General features: G+C 39.9%; 1 protein-coding gene across 2 annotated transcripts in view; it reads left to right on the top strand.

Annotated features, from left to right (window-relative positions):
- The window catches only part of LOC142101260 (mitogen-activated protein kinase 4-like), a 40,318-nt gene extending 27,558 nt beyond the window's left edge, over positions 1–12,760 (top strand). The window contains exons 3-6 of one of the 2 annotated variants that reach the window (XM_075185610.1): positions 4,174–4,335; positions 5,948–6,149; positions 8,102–8,226; positions 8,410–12,760. In XM_075185610.1, the coding sequence (XP_075041711.1) occupies positions 4,174–4,335; positions 5,948–6,149; positions 8,102–8,226; positions 8,410–8,786 (866 nt within the window). In that variant the 3' untranslated portion in view covers positions 8,787–12,760. Of the gene's footprint in view, positions 1–4,173; positions 4,336–5,947; positions 6,150–8,101 lie in introns of both variants that reach the window. The other variant, XM_075185601.1, reaches the window with a different exon arrangement.
- The last annotated feature ends 4,214 nt before the right edge of the window (positions 12,761–16,974 follow it).

Genomic DNA, 16,974 nt, shown 5'->3' with positions numbered 1-16,974 from the left:
CCAGAGACCTTCCTCATCTTGTGGGTTCTCCAATATCTGTAAGCGTCTTGTTTCTTCTGCCTCTTGCCCGTTTCAAACAGGCAGTGACGTTATCAAAGTGCCTTCTCGGCATTGATAACACCTCTGTTTAAAGAAATTCTCTCCTATGAGAGTATTCTGGGATTCATATGGACCTGTTGGGAGGTAAATAATATTCAGTATTGTTGTTTAACTTATTGGTGGAGTCATCAGACATTGCTTAGGAAATGTCGACCCCCAGGACCTGTATCAGACTTATCTTCTCAATGTTTTTGTAATATTAAGCTGTTCTAGTTTTTTTCTGAACACAGTTGATAGTATAATTTCCAGATGGTGTAAAACACAACCAATCACATTTGACCATGACGGGAAATCAAAATCACTGGACTTGAAGGCCTAATAACGGCTTCTAATGAGGTTACAAGAAATGTGTGTTTTTTGTCAGTTTGCCCAATTACATAGATCCAATTATTTAGTTGAATGTGACTGGATTACAGTGCGTAGAATGTTTGCAATTTCTCATTGACTACACATCCAGGTCAATGCAGTAATCTTCTATTCTGATTTTGAGCTGACCTGATAATTGGGCCAACACACATGGTGTATTTCAGATCAATCCGATCTAAAATTACCAAATTGGTCGATGAACTCAAGTCTTGGAGTCATGCTAGACTGTGCCTTATACTTACACACAGTCAGACCATATACAAATTCTGTAATTTTTCTCAACTAAATCCAGTATCTCATGTTATCCCAAGTTAACTTTTGTTAGCATCTATTAATGGACATTCCACTACAATGACTATCTTCTCCCCAGTCTGTCCTTAATACCACCTATAGACTTATCAACATCAACACCACTTACAGACTCATCAACATCACCTACAGACTTATAATCATTATCTACAGACTCATCAACATCAACACCACCTACAGGTTCATCAGCATCAATAACACTTACAGACTCATCAACATTAACACCACATACAGACTCATTTACATCAATACCGCCTACCAACTCATCAACATCAATACCACCTACAGATTCAGCATTAACACCACCTACAGACTCGTCAGCATCAACATCACCTACAGACTCATCAGCATTAATACCGCCTACAGATTCATCAACATCACCTACAGACTAATCAACATCAACACCACCTACAAATTCATCAACATCAACACTGCCTACAGATTCATCAGCATTAATACCGCCTACAGACTCATCAACACCACTTACAGACTCATTAACATTGCATCTAGACTAATCAACATCAACACCGCCTACAGACTCATCAGCGTTAATACCGCCTACAGTCTGATCAACATCAACACCACTTAGAGACTTATCAACATCAACATCTCCTACAGACTCATCAACATCAACACCGCCTACAGACTCATCAGTATCAACACCGCCTACAGACTCATCAGTATCAACACCGCCTACAGACTCATCAGTATCAACACCGCCTACAGACTCATCAGCATTAATACCACCTCCAGGTTCTTATCCTTCTCTAGTTGCTCCATTGGTACTTCTTCTCTGTGCTAGTCCTTGCACAGTTTGTAGTAAGTCAGTACATCGCTGCTGGATATATCTGCTGCAATACATACTAATATTTATAGGCTACTACACAACTAGTGCTAATACATTTATTTAATCCCTTAACTTGTGTATAAATGGTGAGTACTGTTTATAATCCATGACTTCTGGTGTCAGCAATGCAGGATAAAGTAGGAAAAATTGTGTATTGTTATGAATAGCAAATCACGTGCTTTAAATGATGATGGATAATAGAAGTCAACTCAGTTTTCCATGACCTACATAAAATTACTTCCGATGTCCATGCAATTTACTGAAGGGTGCATTATCCATATATTAAAATAAAACATCTTGAATTACATTTCCTTACAACGCCGTGCAGAATGACACCAAGACATTAATAATCCAATCATGGCCCTGCATCTATCATGCTCTGTTAATTTATTCAAATATGTGTTTTTCTATGATGTAACCTTCAGATCTGTTCATAGCTTAAGGAGAGGTCTGGCCCATCGTACCCTTGACTTGTAATGCAATTCCTCTTTGCCGACAATAATTTCACCTTCTTTGATGAAGATTTTGCCCCTGTAGCTTGAATCTACTTATAAAGATTTTTTTTTTTTATTGCAGCAAATCGTTAAATAAGCCTCACGTATATGTTCTGTGCTTTCCTAATTGCTGTGGTGCACATAGTTTGCCACAGCAGAATAATTAAGTCCCACGTGGCCCATTACAGGCTGAAAAAAAGAGTAGTATCAACGTCGATATTTTTTTCTACTTTTAATTGACACGCTCAATCCAAACATCTTCTTAAGGTGAACCCATACCTGTCATGTGATGCGTTCCACCGGTCATGTGACACGTTCCACCGGTCATGTGACGCGTTCCACCGTTCATGTGATGTTTTACAGCTGTCATGTGATGCGTTACACCTGTTGTGATGGGGCAACTTCAGTGTATGCTGATGTGTTTTTGGGTTTTCACATTTTTAGTTAGTTGTATAAAATTGAATTTAATTAAACTTTGTATTTTTATGTATTCTGTTGCTTGTTTTGTTGAGCTTATTGGTTTATTTTATTTTTGTTTCTCCAACAAATGTCCCTGATTTTCAAACCTTCCGAAATGTCTAGAAGATTCTCTGAGCAAGGACTTGCTTCGCGCGTCATGGTGCAGTGGTGGATGGGGCCTGTTGACGTGACATGCGTCACCATGGCCCGCTAACGATGATGTCAATTGTGTCATTGCGCAATAGGACGCAGGGTCATCATGATGAATGTCCGTCATCACGCCCCCCCCCTAAAGTAGGTCCAAAAAGTAGTCAGTTATGCTGTTTTTACTGGGAATAAGCCTGTGACTGTCAGATCTTCACAGAAAACAACACGATAAAGTGCTCCTGTTGTCACACCGTGGGCCTCATTCACAAAGCGCTATATGGCTGGGATGCTTCCTACGCTTCTCCACAATCCTCGGTGCACTTGTAATGTGGTGAGAGTGTCATTCATCATTATGTGCCGTAGGGGGTCCATCTAGGTGCACTGCTGAAGGACCAAGCTGTTTCTTGGACTGCGCTTTGTCAGTGAGGTCCAAGGCAGACGATTTGTGAGCTGATCCAATATTCATGAGAATACAGCCTCTCAAATCAACTAAGACCAACGACATAACTTACACCGCTGTTTTCTAGCTTAATGAGGGTTAAAAAAGCCATGCAGTCAGCAACAAGAAGTGAGTGCGGCAGGGTCTATATGTAACACTTGGACATGCTTTGAAGTCACTTGACTTTTTCACATGATGCAGTCTATTGCGTTTGATTGTCAGCAAAATCAATGATCGTGCAAAGCATCCGAGCAGATGGAGAATACGTTTTCGGGGTCCTATTTATGTCCATCTGTGTGTGTTGAAGTATGCACCGACACTGGTGTAAAAATTGTGTTTATTTTTCAGTTATTTTATTCAATTTGACCCCTATAGGATAATGACGATTGAAGTATTGTCTGCACTTCTTGTCTTTCACCAGTTGTTTGTAGGTTTTGTACAAACATGTAACGAACTTTACTATACTACAGAGACTGCCCCTCAAGATCTGTACTCCACACTTATATGACAACCTCCCTTCATTGCTGTCAGTATCAGAGTTTTGGAAACTGCTTTTTATACGCAGAATAAACAGCCAAAATAAAGACCTAGGATCATAACATTGTCACATGCTGCTGACTTTACATTATTGTGTTTATTTTGTATATTATTTGCTCATTATTTTTATATTGTAAGCATTTAATATTCATACCTCCCAACATTTTATGTTGGGGGATTGGGATAAACATGCGTGTGCCCCCAGCATGCACTAGCGGCAGGAGCTTACTGGACACATCAAATCAGTACTGTCCCGCAAATAACATGAGCACTGCAGGATTTCCACTTTCCTACATTACCTTTTATCTTCTCTGTATATTTCAATGGATGTTTCCATTATTATTACATCATAATTTAAAAATTGAAATCAACGGTAATATTATCACTTAGTGGGCTGAAATCATGTACATAGACGTGAAAGTCGCCGGAATGGCTGACACGGATTGATATTTGCCTTTTTGTAATTGATCATATAGGAAGTCATGAACTGGAGCAGATGCAGCTGATTTTAGACACGATTCCTGTGATTCACAAGGAAGACAAAGAAGAACTTCTCAAAGTGATGCCCTCGTTTGTCAACTCCGACTGGGAGGTGAAGAGACCGCTCAGGAAACTGCTTCCTGAGATGAACCTGGAAGGTGAGCCCTCGATTCACACTGGTTATCATCCAGACCAGTGTTTCTTCGCTCCAGTCCTCACACCCCCCAACAGTACATGTTTTCAGGATTTCTTTAATCGTGCACAGTTGAGTTAATCTATTTGGCTGGGTCAGTAATTATCCTGCTCCCACAGGAAGAAATTCTCAAAACATGCGCTGCTAGGGGTCCCTGGGTACCAGGTTTGGGAAACACTGGTCTAGGGGAACAAGTGCTTGCTCCTGAATCTAGTCTACCATATAATAATAACCCACAAACCTAGTTCTAAATTTATTTGTCCACACCCACATTTATGGTACACCACACCCACTTTCCTGTAGGTCACACCCCTTTTGGGTATGAGATATATTTTATACATGCTACTTCAAAATCTGTAGCTTCCTCGCCGGTGCAGATCCCAGTCACACAGTTATTTAAACCACATTTTACACTACATTATTCATGTCCCCCCCACTTTGTCTGAACAGTGTCAGGCATGAAGGGCCCACCAGGGGAATGCAGTTGTAGGGGCCCATGAAAAATTTTGTGTGCACCGCCCTCAAAGCCACCAGAGGGGGTGTGGCTAGCCACCAGACTCAAGGCCAGCCAGTAGAGGGGATGTGATCAGCCCACAACAAACATTTTACTTCTTTCTTTCATTACTTTTTAATTATAGGGTAGCCATTGTAGCTTCTCAGCGCTGCACAGCTTTTTTCACTTGAATCGCTTATTTCAAATCCCCACCTGCCGGCCTCAAGTCAGTGAATAAGTCATCACGTCAGACAGGCCGTGGAAGGTCTAAAAAAAGCAGCTCAGGTGTAAGTAGCAGCTCAGCGCTTGCGAGATTCAGTGATGTCCGAATAGTTAAAAGTAACAAAAGGAAAAAAATAAACTTTATTCAATTAAATAACTTAAAAAAACTTTTTAGTTATATATTATCTATAATTGAAACAATTTCCATCTGAAGAGCTATTTTTAATTCTAAAAAATAAAATAGTAAAATATAATCTCTCTCTCGTTCAGCTATGTAAGCGGTGTAGGGAGATCAGCATAGAGTCTGTTAGGAACAGATTGTGGCAGGTGAGGCACAGCAGCAGGGAGGAACAATGTGTTTGTGGGGTCAGTGGCTGCATATGGGGTGACTGGCAGTGAGTAGGGAGGAGTAGAGGGGTAGATGGGTCTTTGGCAGCAGGGAGAGAGTTAATGTGGCAGAGGGGGTGTCTGGCAGCAGGGAGGGGGTTAATGTGGCAGAGGGGGTGTTTGGCAGCAGGGAGTAGGTTAATTTGGCAGAGGGGGTGTTTGGCAGCAGGGAGTAGGTTAATTTGGCAGAGGGGGTGTCTGGCACCTAGAGAGGGGGTTAATGTGGCAGAGGGGGTGTCTGGCAGCAGAAGGGGGTTAATATGGCAGAGGGGGTGTCTGGCACTAGAGAGGGGGTTAATATGGCAGAGGGGGTGTCTGGCTGCAGGGAGGGGGCCTATTATGCACAGTTTGGCTCACACGCACACCCACTGACACACAGACTACATCACACTGACCTGTTCCTTTATTATAAAAGCAGCGTAATGCTGGCTGTTTACCAGTGCAGTATAATCGCTGTCATCTATCCAATCTTTAGCTATCGATTTTTTGGAGAAGATTTTGACCTTCAACCCAATGGACCGACTAACTGCTGAAGCAGCTCTACAGCACTCATACATGTCCCCGTACTCCTGCCCAGAGGATGAGCCAGTGTCCCTGCACCCCTTCCGTATCGAGGATGAAATTGATGACATCTTGCTGATGGAGGCCAGCCAGAGCCAGCTGTCTAACTGGGACAGGTGAGGCTTCCGTGCAGCGTCCTTCGGAATGTACATAGAATGTCAGCGTTCTGTAACATTCCATTACAGAACTGTAACCTATCATAGAAGTCAAAACCCTCATAGATCTGAGTGATTGGCTATTTTATATAGATTGGAGGATGCGATTTGCATGAAATCTAAACGTCTTTAACTAAAGTCTGGCATAATATCTGAATATATAGCTGAACACTGGGCATTTAAAGCTTTTTGACTCATGCCAGCAGCTATTTAGAAATTGTCCAAAAGGTGTAAGGTAGCTTTGTGCAATGTAGGGGCAGAAAAATTCTATTACACTGGGTTTAATTGTCACTTAGGGACATCTATAGAAATATCTTTGGTGATGGGTGTCAGCGGCATTTATTTTGGCGGTATTATAGATTCATTTTTTCAACTATTGTGCCCATTTATGATACAGTGAAGTAATACTCTTCATATTATGTTTTTGCTTTGCACCCGTCCTGTTATTTAATCCTCTAATTACACACAAAATGACACTTACCTATCATTGGGGGTGGTAAGTATCATTATATATTGCTGCAAATCACAGTGCTTCATCATGAAGTACGGCCGCTATTTGCCACGCTGCTCTGGAAGCACCGGCGAAGACCTCCACCCTCCTTCACAGAGTTTATTCCTATTCACAGCAGCCTAACGCTGTCTGCAAAAGGAGGAGATGCTATTCGCATGTGCGGCTAATGTTGGCTCATGCACATAGGAGGAACAAGAAGTCCCCACCGGCAATGTCACTGTACCGTCGCAATCCTTGTTCTGTTATTGCCGTCTCAGGATAGAGTTAATTTTAAAAAAATGCTTTATTATTTCAGTAAAATTGTTTTTCTTCAATCGTCAGCTTTAAAAAAACAAAAACTATATTTTTAATTATTTGTTTTTTTTACTAAAAAAATGTAATTATTTTTGTATTATTGGAATTGAAAGCTCAAATCTTACTCAGCCACCCCGGTGATATTTTATTGATAAACTGCGCCGTTAAGTGATTTTCTATCTCCGCGATAAACAGATATAGAAACAGTCTTATATCCGCAGATAAATAGACGCGATAGTGTGAAAAATTGTAATTAATCCAGTTCAGTTATCAGCCGTATTGCACAAACGCTATTGCAATTTTATAAATGATATATTTGTTCTTTTTTTAATCTTGCCTCCTCCTCCAGCACAGCTTTTTTTCAATATGATAGTGCACCCCTACTTCAATTTGTCTACACCCTGGGCTGCCAACCAACACTAGTTACACCTCTGACATTGAGGTTTCAAATATATTTCTGCATAAGTGCCAATTATAGTACAACTCATCACTACCAGCATGACCATTGTAGCCTATGTATTGGTGCAAATCTTTTACATATTCATTATATCTTTCATTCATCATATTCAACATTAGAATTAATGCTGACAACTTTTTTTTTTTACACCTGTTTATAAATTTATATTATACAAGTTAAACCTGTGCATGATACTCATGCATCCTAGTCAAATCAAGCTACATAAGGTGTTAAAAAGGTTCTTGTCATGCATTTGGGCCTAGCCCAGGCCTCCTCAGGGGAAGAGCGTTACTTCCCGACGCAAGCGCCCTTTTTTAACGTGGTTTTGTCCACATGTCACCACCTCATCATTTTTCTCCATCACCTCATCCTTCATCTTCATCGCCACATCCTTCATCAAGCTACTTAAGGTGTTAAAAACTCCCCACTGTCACCCCCGGCAACCACCAACCACTCCCAACTGTCACTTCTCCTTCAAGAAATATATAGGTCAGTGTATAACTCTGCCCAGCAGGTGGCGCTGCAGCTTGGTTTTTTTTTTCCACACACGCCACTAGGCATTTATATAGTAGATTTAACATGAACTAATACCATAATTTCTATCACGGAAGCTGATTTTGTAATAAGAACTAATGGTATCTATTTTTACAGGTATCAAGTGAGTTTTTCTTCCGACCAGGACTGGAGACAAGATCAAAACCTTGGCATGAGCGATGTCCAACGTGACCCTCGAGCCGGATCAGGATCGCAGGTTGAAGAAGCTCAAGTTGATCCACGTAAGTACTCGCAGAGTAGCTCGGAAAGATTCCTAGAACAGTCACACTCCTCAATGGACCGGGTTTTTGAGGGTGACTGTGGAAGGTCATGTGAATATAAAGTAGGATCTCCGTCCTACATGGATAAGTTACTATGGAGAGACAACAAACCACACCACTACTCAGAACCTAAACTCATTTTAGATCTTTCCAACTGGAAAAAATCAACCATCCCACCGACGGGAGACATTGCATTGGAAGAAGAGCCATCCAATCTCTTCGTGGAGATCGCTCAGTGGGTCAAGAGCACCCAGGCAGGTCTTGAGTGCCCACCAAGTCCTGTTTCCGAGACTCAAGAGCACCATCAGCTGTGTCCTCCTCATCAGGAAGCGACTGGCGATATCGCCAAGGATGCCGAATCTTCTTTTGATTTGGATGTATTTATCACCAGGGCACTAAAGTTATGTACTAGCCAGGAAGACTTGTCGGACAACAAACTCAACGACATCAACGGGGCTTGTATTTCTGATCACCCAAATGATATTTCACAGAAGGAAGTATTTCATAAGGACAGGTGGTAGAATGAGTGGTTAAATCATAAAGTGATTATTTTCATAAATTATTTATGATAATACACAAACAATACAAAAAACCGAGCACATCTTTCTTTAAATCAACAATGGACATGACATTGTGGCTTACACAGTGCAACGTTCTAAGGTGTCTCTAACCTCTCGTAGAATATTCGAGGTCAAGGCTGTAAAAAAATATTTTCTTTATTGGTTTATGGCTGATGTAATTTCATTACATAGCAAATCTCTTAATGCCTTTTATTTAAAGGCTAGCACAGATCAATGCTCAATATTTGATGCCTTACTATACTTGATGAAAGGAGCGTGAGAAATACATACCATACTATATGATATGCATTTATTCATTTTACAATGCAAATGTTATCAATTATCAAAGCTTTCCTTATACTGCAATAATTTTCCTGACATCTCCTGCCTCACGTCACTATTTTTGCTGAATCTGAAATAACTGCAAAATCTAAAAGATAATATTAGATTTATTAAATGGTATGAATAAAAAAATACCCCAAAATGTTCTGAAAATTTCTTACATTTAAAAAAACAAAGATCACTTTTAAATTCAGAAAGCATTATCTAGTTTTTATTGGGATCTTTTCCTTTTTTTTTTGCTGTATAACTTTATTATTGTTGCATCCGTTTTAAACCTTTTAACGTACAGTAAATGAAATAATATAAGAAAGAATTTAAAAAAAATTATATTACATGCAGTACCATGTTGACTGTATATTTTGAACATACACATAACTATATTGGGAAAATAATGATTATTGATACATGTTAAATAAATTAAAAAAATCTCATGCATTATAGACTACTGTCTCCAGAGTGGAAATAATATATACCTAACTTGCAACATTATAAATTTAACAGATTTTTTGAACAATGAAAAGATATTTTAAAGACCTCTGATGTTTTAAATACGGACTGGGGGGCACAGTGTGCGAATAGATATCTGTTTATGTTTTAGTTTAATTATTTAAAATTGTGTTTATGTATATTTTAGAGATTCATTTTAATATATAAATCTAGAATATTTAATTTTGAAATGCATTTTAAATTTATTGAACATGTTAGCCATAAATTGCACAAAAAAAAGCAATTCTGGGATATTAGGGTTAGAAATTTTCATTGTGGTCTCTCTCCAAAAGCTCTAGAACTCATCCAGTTAGAAAAAAAAAATCTTGTTTGGTAAATATTGTGCTGCTTTTTTAGTTAATTGCAGTTTTTAAATAACTAAAAAAATATACCTGAATGTACCTGAGCAAAACAAACTAATTTTTGTTTACATTGATCAATTAAATATTTAAAAAACATTAAGAAATATAGTTTTTATGTACAAATTGGAAAATCCTTAACACTATGGGGCATATTCAATTAGCTTTTAAAATCGCGGTAATGCGCCGGAACAGCCGCGAAACGTAATACACGTTACCGCAATAACGTGGATTTTCGTTCGCAGCCCATAGGGTTGCGTACGAAAATCTGCGTTAATGCGGTACCGTAAAACCGGCAAGAACGCGCACTTTTCGCGGTAACGTGCGTTACCGCGAATCGGAAATCTAATTGAATATGCCCCTATAGGTCTTATTTAGAGGGGGACGAATATGCTCTTAGAATGAAGGTAGGAAATGCGCATATGCATATTTATTTGCATATGTTGAGTAGGATACATCTCAAGATGCATTGCAGCTCAAAGACAGTAACATTTGCACCTTGTACTGTATGACAGTGTAGAAATATAATAATGTAACAAAGAGAATAGTGTCTTGACTGTTATAAATAATTGCGAAAGTCGTATGTTCCATATTAATCTAATTAAATACGAAAATAGGTACAAAATTTTAAGTAAATTAAATGCAAACGTCTATTGTTTTTCGCTTTTAAAAACCAAATCGGTCAATACATAAGACATGCGTCCAATTCTCAGCGAACTCCTATGTGTCACAAACTAGCAATTTCAACCTATTTTATTTGGGGAAGCCCTAAACTCTACAATAATATCTAGGCAATTACAGTATGCAAGACCTGTTGACCTGTGTTAGTTTAGGGTGGTAAGGACAATGTAGAAACTAAATAAGACATCAATAAAGTGATAACTATGGCACTTTCATCCGTATGAAAAATGGAAGATTATTTTGCAGAGTAAAAATCTGCTTTAGATATTAACAGTTTTATCTATTTTAGACCAAGATTCTATTACTTCCCATAAGCATGCAGCGTTTTCAAGGATATTTCCACCTAAAAACATCCCTCTTTCCCTCAAATACAAAAAATATTGGGGTCCTATGCTAGTGATCCTCTCCTCAAAGTTTTGAATAACTCCGAAGCTTCTTCTCCCCTAGATGGGAAGGTTCAAGTTTCAGGAACTGACATAGTACTTGATTCAGGAACTGGCAGAGTACATGATTCAGGAACTGGCAGAGTACATGATTCAGGAACTGGCAGAGTACATGATTCAGGAACTGGCAGAGTACATGATTCAGGAACTGGCAGAGTACATGATTCAGGAACTGGCAGAGTACATGATTCAGGAACTGGCAGAGTACATGATTTAGGAACTGGCAGAATACATGATTCAGGAACTGGCAGAGTGTAAGTTTCAAGAACAAACAAAGTGCAAGTTTCAGGTACTGACAGAGTGCAGCTTGAGGTTCAACTGTCCTTAATTGCCAATGAGGAATCAAAAAGATATTGGAGCATTGGTGGGGGTTTCCAAACAGTGGGAACTCCTAGTATGGAACCCCATAGTTGAGAGCATAGGTGATATTAGAGAAAAAGTAAATTTTATGTAGAATATCTTTTTAGGTACACATACACTCTGCAATGCTGGCTGCTTCTAAAGCAACCAAATTGGCGTCAAATGAGGTGAGCCCAAAACAAGCTCCAAATTTGGATCCAAATCTAATCGGGATTGATTCAACTGTTGGTCAGTACTGGTGGAAATGCAGTTAGGCAATGACTGATTTAACAGTGTGTGTGATCATTGCAGGACCCCGTTTGGTCCAGATTCCCAATGGCCAGTCCTGTCCAATGTAATTATGTTGCATGGCCAAATCAGACATAGATCTGACCATTCAGACTTCAGACTGAACAGATGGATCTCCAGTGTATTTGCCCATTATTATTATTATTATTATTATTATTATTATTATTATTATTTGTATTACTATTCAAATCTAAAGCAGGTGATATCTCTAAGATTGCCATTAGCTGTCTTCACATTTACATTTTTATGCTACATTTAATTATTTTGCCTATTGTAAACATGACGCCTATAGATGAGGATGAGTCCTTATTATTTTCTGGCTTTAACCATATACCAGATCTTCCTATCATTGACTATGGGCCTGATTCATTAAGGATCTTAACTTCAGAAACTTCTTATTTCAGTCTCATGGACAAAACCATGTTACAATGCAAGGGGTGCAAATTAGCATTCTGTTTTGCACATAAGTTAAATACTTACTGTTTTTTCATGTATTACACAAATACTTGATAGCTTATTTGTACACTTTAATTTAAAGTTGATATTTGTGTGCTACATGAAAAAACAGGCAGTATTTAACTTATGTGCAAAACAGAATACTAATTTGCACCCCTTGCATTGTAACATGGTTTTGTCCAGGAACCTGAAATAAGAAGTTTCTCAAGTTAAGATCTTTAATGAATCAGGCCCTATGTCTTCACAAAGTCTGCCAATAATACGGTTTACCGAATTTTGCCGTATGTTCATTGACAGAAGACAGGACTGTGAAATCCAACGCTACTTTGTATGAATGGGGAACTTGACGGATGTGAAAGTGTTCAGTATGTGTATAAAGTGTAAAGTGTGATTTTGTTTGGTGGTTTAATTCCATGTCTTAATTCACAATATCTGTTATGAATTGTACTGGTATATCTCAATCTAGAGGTGTACACTTATACCTAACAGAAATTGAAATATTAAAATAACTTCAGTAAAACATTTCGAGTTACTCATTCATTTGCTTCATTGTTTTTCTTTCTTTTTTTAACTAAAACTGTGTTTAAACATTGAGTGTGATTATATTTTTTTCTTGGCTCTTAGATTTGTAGCTGACCACACACCATGAGTTCAATGCACAGTAGTATTACCTGTTATCTATGTATATTTAGATTTATTTTTTTTAGCTGTGCATATAAATGTCTCTTATGTTATTTTGTATATAAATAGCTGCCAGAATGTTTACTCAAATCTTCATCCAAATCCTCAAGGAGAACTTTAGTAATTTTTCCAAAACTCCACTTGTCTCAAATGATTTATGCCCCAACTTTAAACTAGTTCCTGCGAAGTTCTGACTGCAGGACAGCTCCACAAAACCACGACTGTCCCGCCAGAGTCAGGACAATTGGTGGACTATCCTGCTCTCTCCTACCTGTTTATGCAACTTTGATTATTTCCTGATGGTGTCGTGAGCTCTGTTGGTGCTTGGTTGGATCCTGTAAAGTTAGGGCCATGTTTGGAAAAAAAGATATTATTCACCTCCTGGAAATCCGAGCAGCAAGTGAACACTCTAGGCCTCCCTTCCCCCAACCAGCCCCAAATAGTCATCGTCCCCCCATTAGTCCTGTCATTAAATTATTAGCATCCACACTTAATGCAGAGCTTTACACTTGCCTACCCTAGCCAGGTGCAAATGGTGCTAGTATGAAACAAGTTAAGTCCCACAACTGGAATTTTTGGTATCGTTGCAAATCGTGTCCCAAAGCTACAGGTGCTCTGCCTTATCACAGTGTTCAGCGAGGACATAAAAGCAGGCAAGTATCCCACATTGCATTATTGACTCCTGCAATATATTAATAGTTCCCATCAATCCCACATTACATTAATAGCCCTCAATTAATTCAATAACCTCCATCTGTTGATACAATACATTAATAGTCCTCATATTACATTAATAGCCCCCATCAGCCTACACATTACTCAATGATCTCATCAAATTTAGCCAGCTGTTATATCACTCCCACAATACACCGAGGGTCACCCTTCTACTTGGTTTTATCCCATCAACTCCTTCATACAGCAGTATGCTTCAGAATTCTCTCACAAGACACAACTCTGTCATAGGCTGACAGCTTTATTGTCCCTTATTAAGTGAAAAAAAATACCAATGCCAACACATTATTTAACACAATGATAGTTAAAATAGTCATACAACTACTGTCAATACTTTTTTAAGGAATAACGCAGCCCCTACTGTGAAATAAAATGATGATAGAAGTCACCTCCATTCTGTAACCTGTATAAAAATATTCAGCCTGTGGAGTCATTCTATCATATGATCATGAGCAGCCTCTGTGACTAAATATCCTTTTATTTCACAGTAGGGATATATTATCTTACAAGTTAACCCGTGCATGATACTCATGCATTCTAGTCAAATCAAGATACTTAAGGTCTTAAAAAGGTTCTTGTCATGCATTTGGGCCTAGCCCAGGCCTCCTCAGGGGAAGATCGTTACTTCCCGATGCAAGCGCCCTTTTTAATGTGTGTTCATGAGGTAAAATTACCTCACGAAAATGAGTTTGACCCCTCAACTCCTAAATTTAGCCTTTACTACCCCTCCCACGGGGGGAAGGGGGGATGATGGAAGTTAACTGACTTGACTATTCGAATTTTTTTGTCAAATAATGTCAGTATACCAAATTTCAGGTCAATTGGATGAGCCCTTTCTGAGAAAATAGTTTTTTCCACACACACACAAACACACTAACGCACGCCTCTACACATGTGTGTTCATGTTGTAAAATTACCTCACGAAAATGAGTTTGAGCCCTACCAAATTTCAGCCCTTTTTGAATTTTTTTTTCCCACACACACTAAGAATTTAGTAGGTCAGTGTATAACTCTGCCCTGCAGGTGGCGCTGCAACTTGGTGTTTTTTTTTCCACACACACACAGACGCCACTAAGCATTTATATATTAGATATAATCATATAGAATATTCTGTCCAAATAATGACAGAAGAGAAGAGACTGATAAAGTAACAAATAAGGGTTCCTACAAATCAGTAAAGGAACTTATACCACCCAAATGCCCCGATTTATAGGGCTGTGACCCGCTGTCCCGGCCCGGGACATATTTGTCCCGTGGGACAAAGGAGATATCTAATGGGAAGCCCAGCACTAGGAAGCCCCCTGGGAGTGTGGTAATACCCTGATCGTGCTGAGGACAGACATGTTGGGAGGTATGGGAACTGGAGTAAAGTGTACATGCTCACACTGTAGGCAGCCATTTTGTGAGTGGACCCAGCTTTATTTATAAGAATGCAATTCGTCAATTCACTAGGAATCTGTGACATCAGTGAGGTTAAAAGGAAAAGACAATCAAGGTTTTTGTTAGTGTAATGTTGATTCGGAAATCATGAGCATGAAGGTAAGCACAGTCTATTTGGGAAGGTCTTATATGCCTCTAGTTTTACATTTTGAATCGTTTTATTCATTTTTTTTTTTTTGTGTTATCCTGACAAGGGCCTCTCTCGGTTCTAAAACATTGTTTTAAGCAACTGTTCATAACTTCCACAAGACACACAAGTACTCTCAATAAACAATTAGAGGGATCACCTGATCAACATCTATATTGAAAGCAGACGCTGTAACGCTTTCACTGCGGTGTCCCGGCTGATGACTTACAGAAGTATTCGCCCTGCAGCGGTGACATAGATGAAAACTCATATGCGGGAAGAGATTGCGGCTTCAGATGTGAAAGACACAACTGAAAACATTAACTATGGCTAAGATGTCTCAGACAAAAGGTTTTAAAGGGGCAGCAAAAATAAATGAATTACTGTATTTGCCGGCGTATAAGACGACTGGGCGTATAAGACGACCCCCAACATTTCCACTCAAAATATAGAGTTTGTTATATACTCGCCGTATAAGACTACCCCCTCTTCCGCACACCATACGGTACAGCTGCGGATGAAAAAAACAAACCTCGGTCAATTGAATACCCCCCATATGTTCTAATAAAATGACAACAAGGGGATGTTGGGCAGGAGCGCGCTTCTCTCATTACAACGTGTAGTGACGTCAATCTGTGGTAAGACAGGCTGGTGTGACATGTAATTCTGTGTTATGGAGACTGGAAAGCTGAGCATCTACTATATCAATAGACATGACTGTAATATGTTAGGCATCAGCTGTCATATTCACAAATGATTGAAAAGTTTTGTTAAAGCTATTAGTGTGATCACCAGTGTATGTACTAGGACCACCATCATTCAGCCACACAGTGCAGGGTGAGGACTGGTGCAGGCATCTCCATCTGAACCATGCAGCAGAGCGGAGTTGATCTGAGCCCTATTTAAGCTGCTGCTCCAGTCCTGTAGATACTGCTCCCCACCCCTGATCTGTACCTCTGGACAGCAATGGGGTGACATAACACACCCCTCCCCCCCCCGCGCCGCGCCAGTGATACACGCCGCCCATTGTCTTCAGTCAGCTGTGTAACCCCGCAACTCTTCCCCCGGGTACCTGTCCGTGCAGGAAGATGGTTTTGTCCCGTGCTGACTCTCTCAGGACAGTCTTGAGTCGGAACCCGGAGAGGGGATGTTGTGTCTCCACTGAGCTCTTCGCATCCCCGCTGTCGCCATTCTGTCGTCTTCCCGCTTCCTCTTATCACCGGTAGGAGCCATTGTTATTAGGAGCATGCGCGGTGTGGCCCGAATGCAGCGCCCTCTGCTGCACAGCTTTCTGAATCAAACCACTCCACTGCCTGCACCCGGCGTATAAGACGACCCCCCACTTGGAGGCATGTTTTTCAGGGCAAAAAAGTTGTCTTATACGCCGGCAAATACGGTAATTTAAAAATCATAGGCAAACCGAGGGGGGATTTCCTACTGCCTGGAAACCCCCCTCCAAGCCTGGGACACTGTATAACTGAGGTGGCTGGACCCTGCCCCTGATCCACACGGCTCTGCTTGAAAAGGGAAAGCTGCGTGCACCTAACAGTAGTCCACGCAGCATTGCCCATGTATATTATGGGGATAGGAAGAGTTGGAGAGTAGCCAAGCACTGTCTAAAATTATAGCCACACCCCCATGCATGCTGGTCACGCCCACTGGCGGCGTGGTGTGATAACCCCCGTCTACAAATCTTGCGGTTGCCCCTGAAAATGGTAATTTTCTTGATGTAAAAGTTTAAATTCGTAGCATTT

This window comes from Mixophyes fleayi, chromosome 1, assembly GCF_038048845.1.
Source record: "Mixophyes fleayi isolate aMixFle1 chromosome 1, aMixFle1.hap1, whole genome shotgun sequence".
Classification (NCBI taxonomy): Eukaryota; Metazoa; Chordata; class Amphibia; order Anura; family Limnodynastidae; genus Mixophyes; species Mixophyes fleayi.
This window is presented reverse-complemented; position numbering and strand designations above follow the sequence as displayed.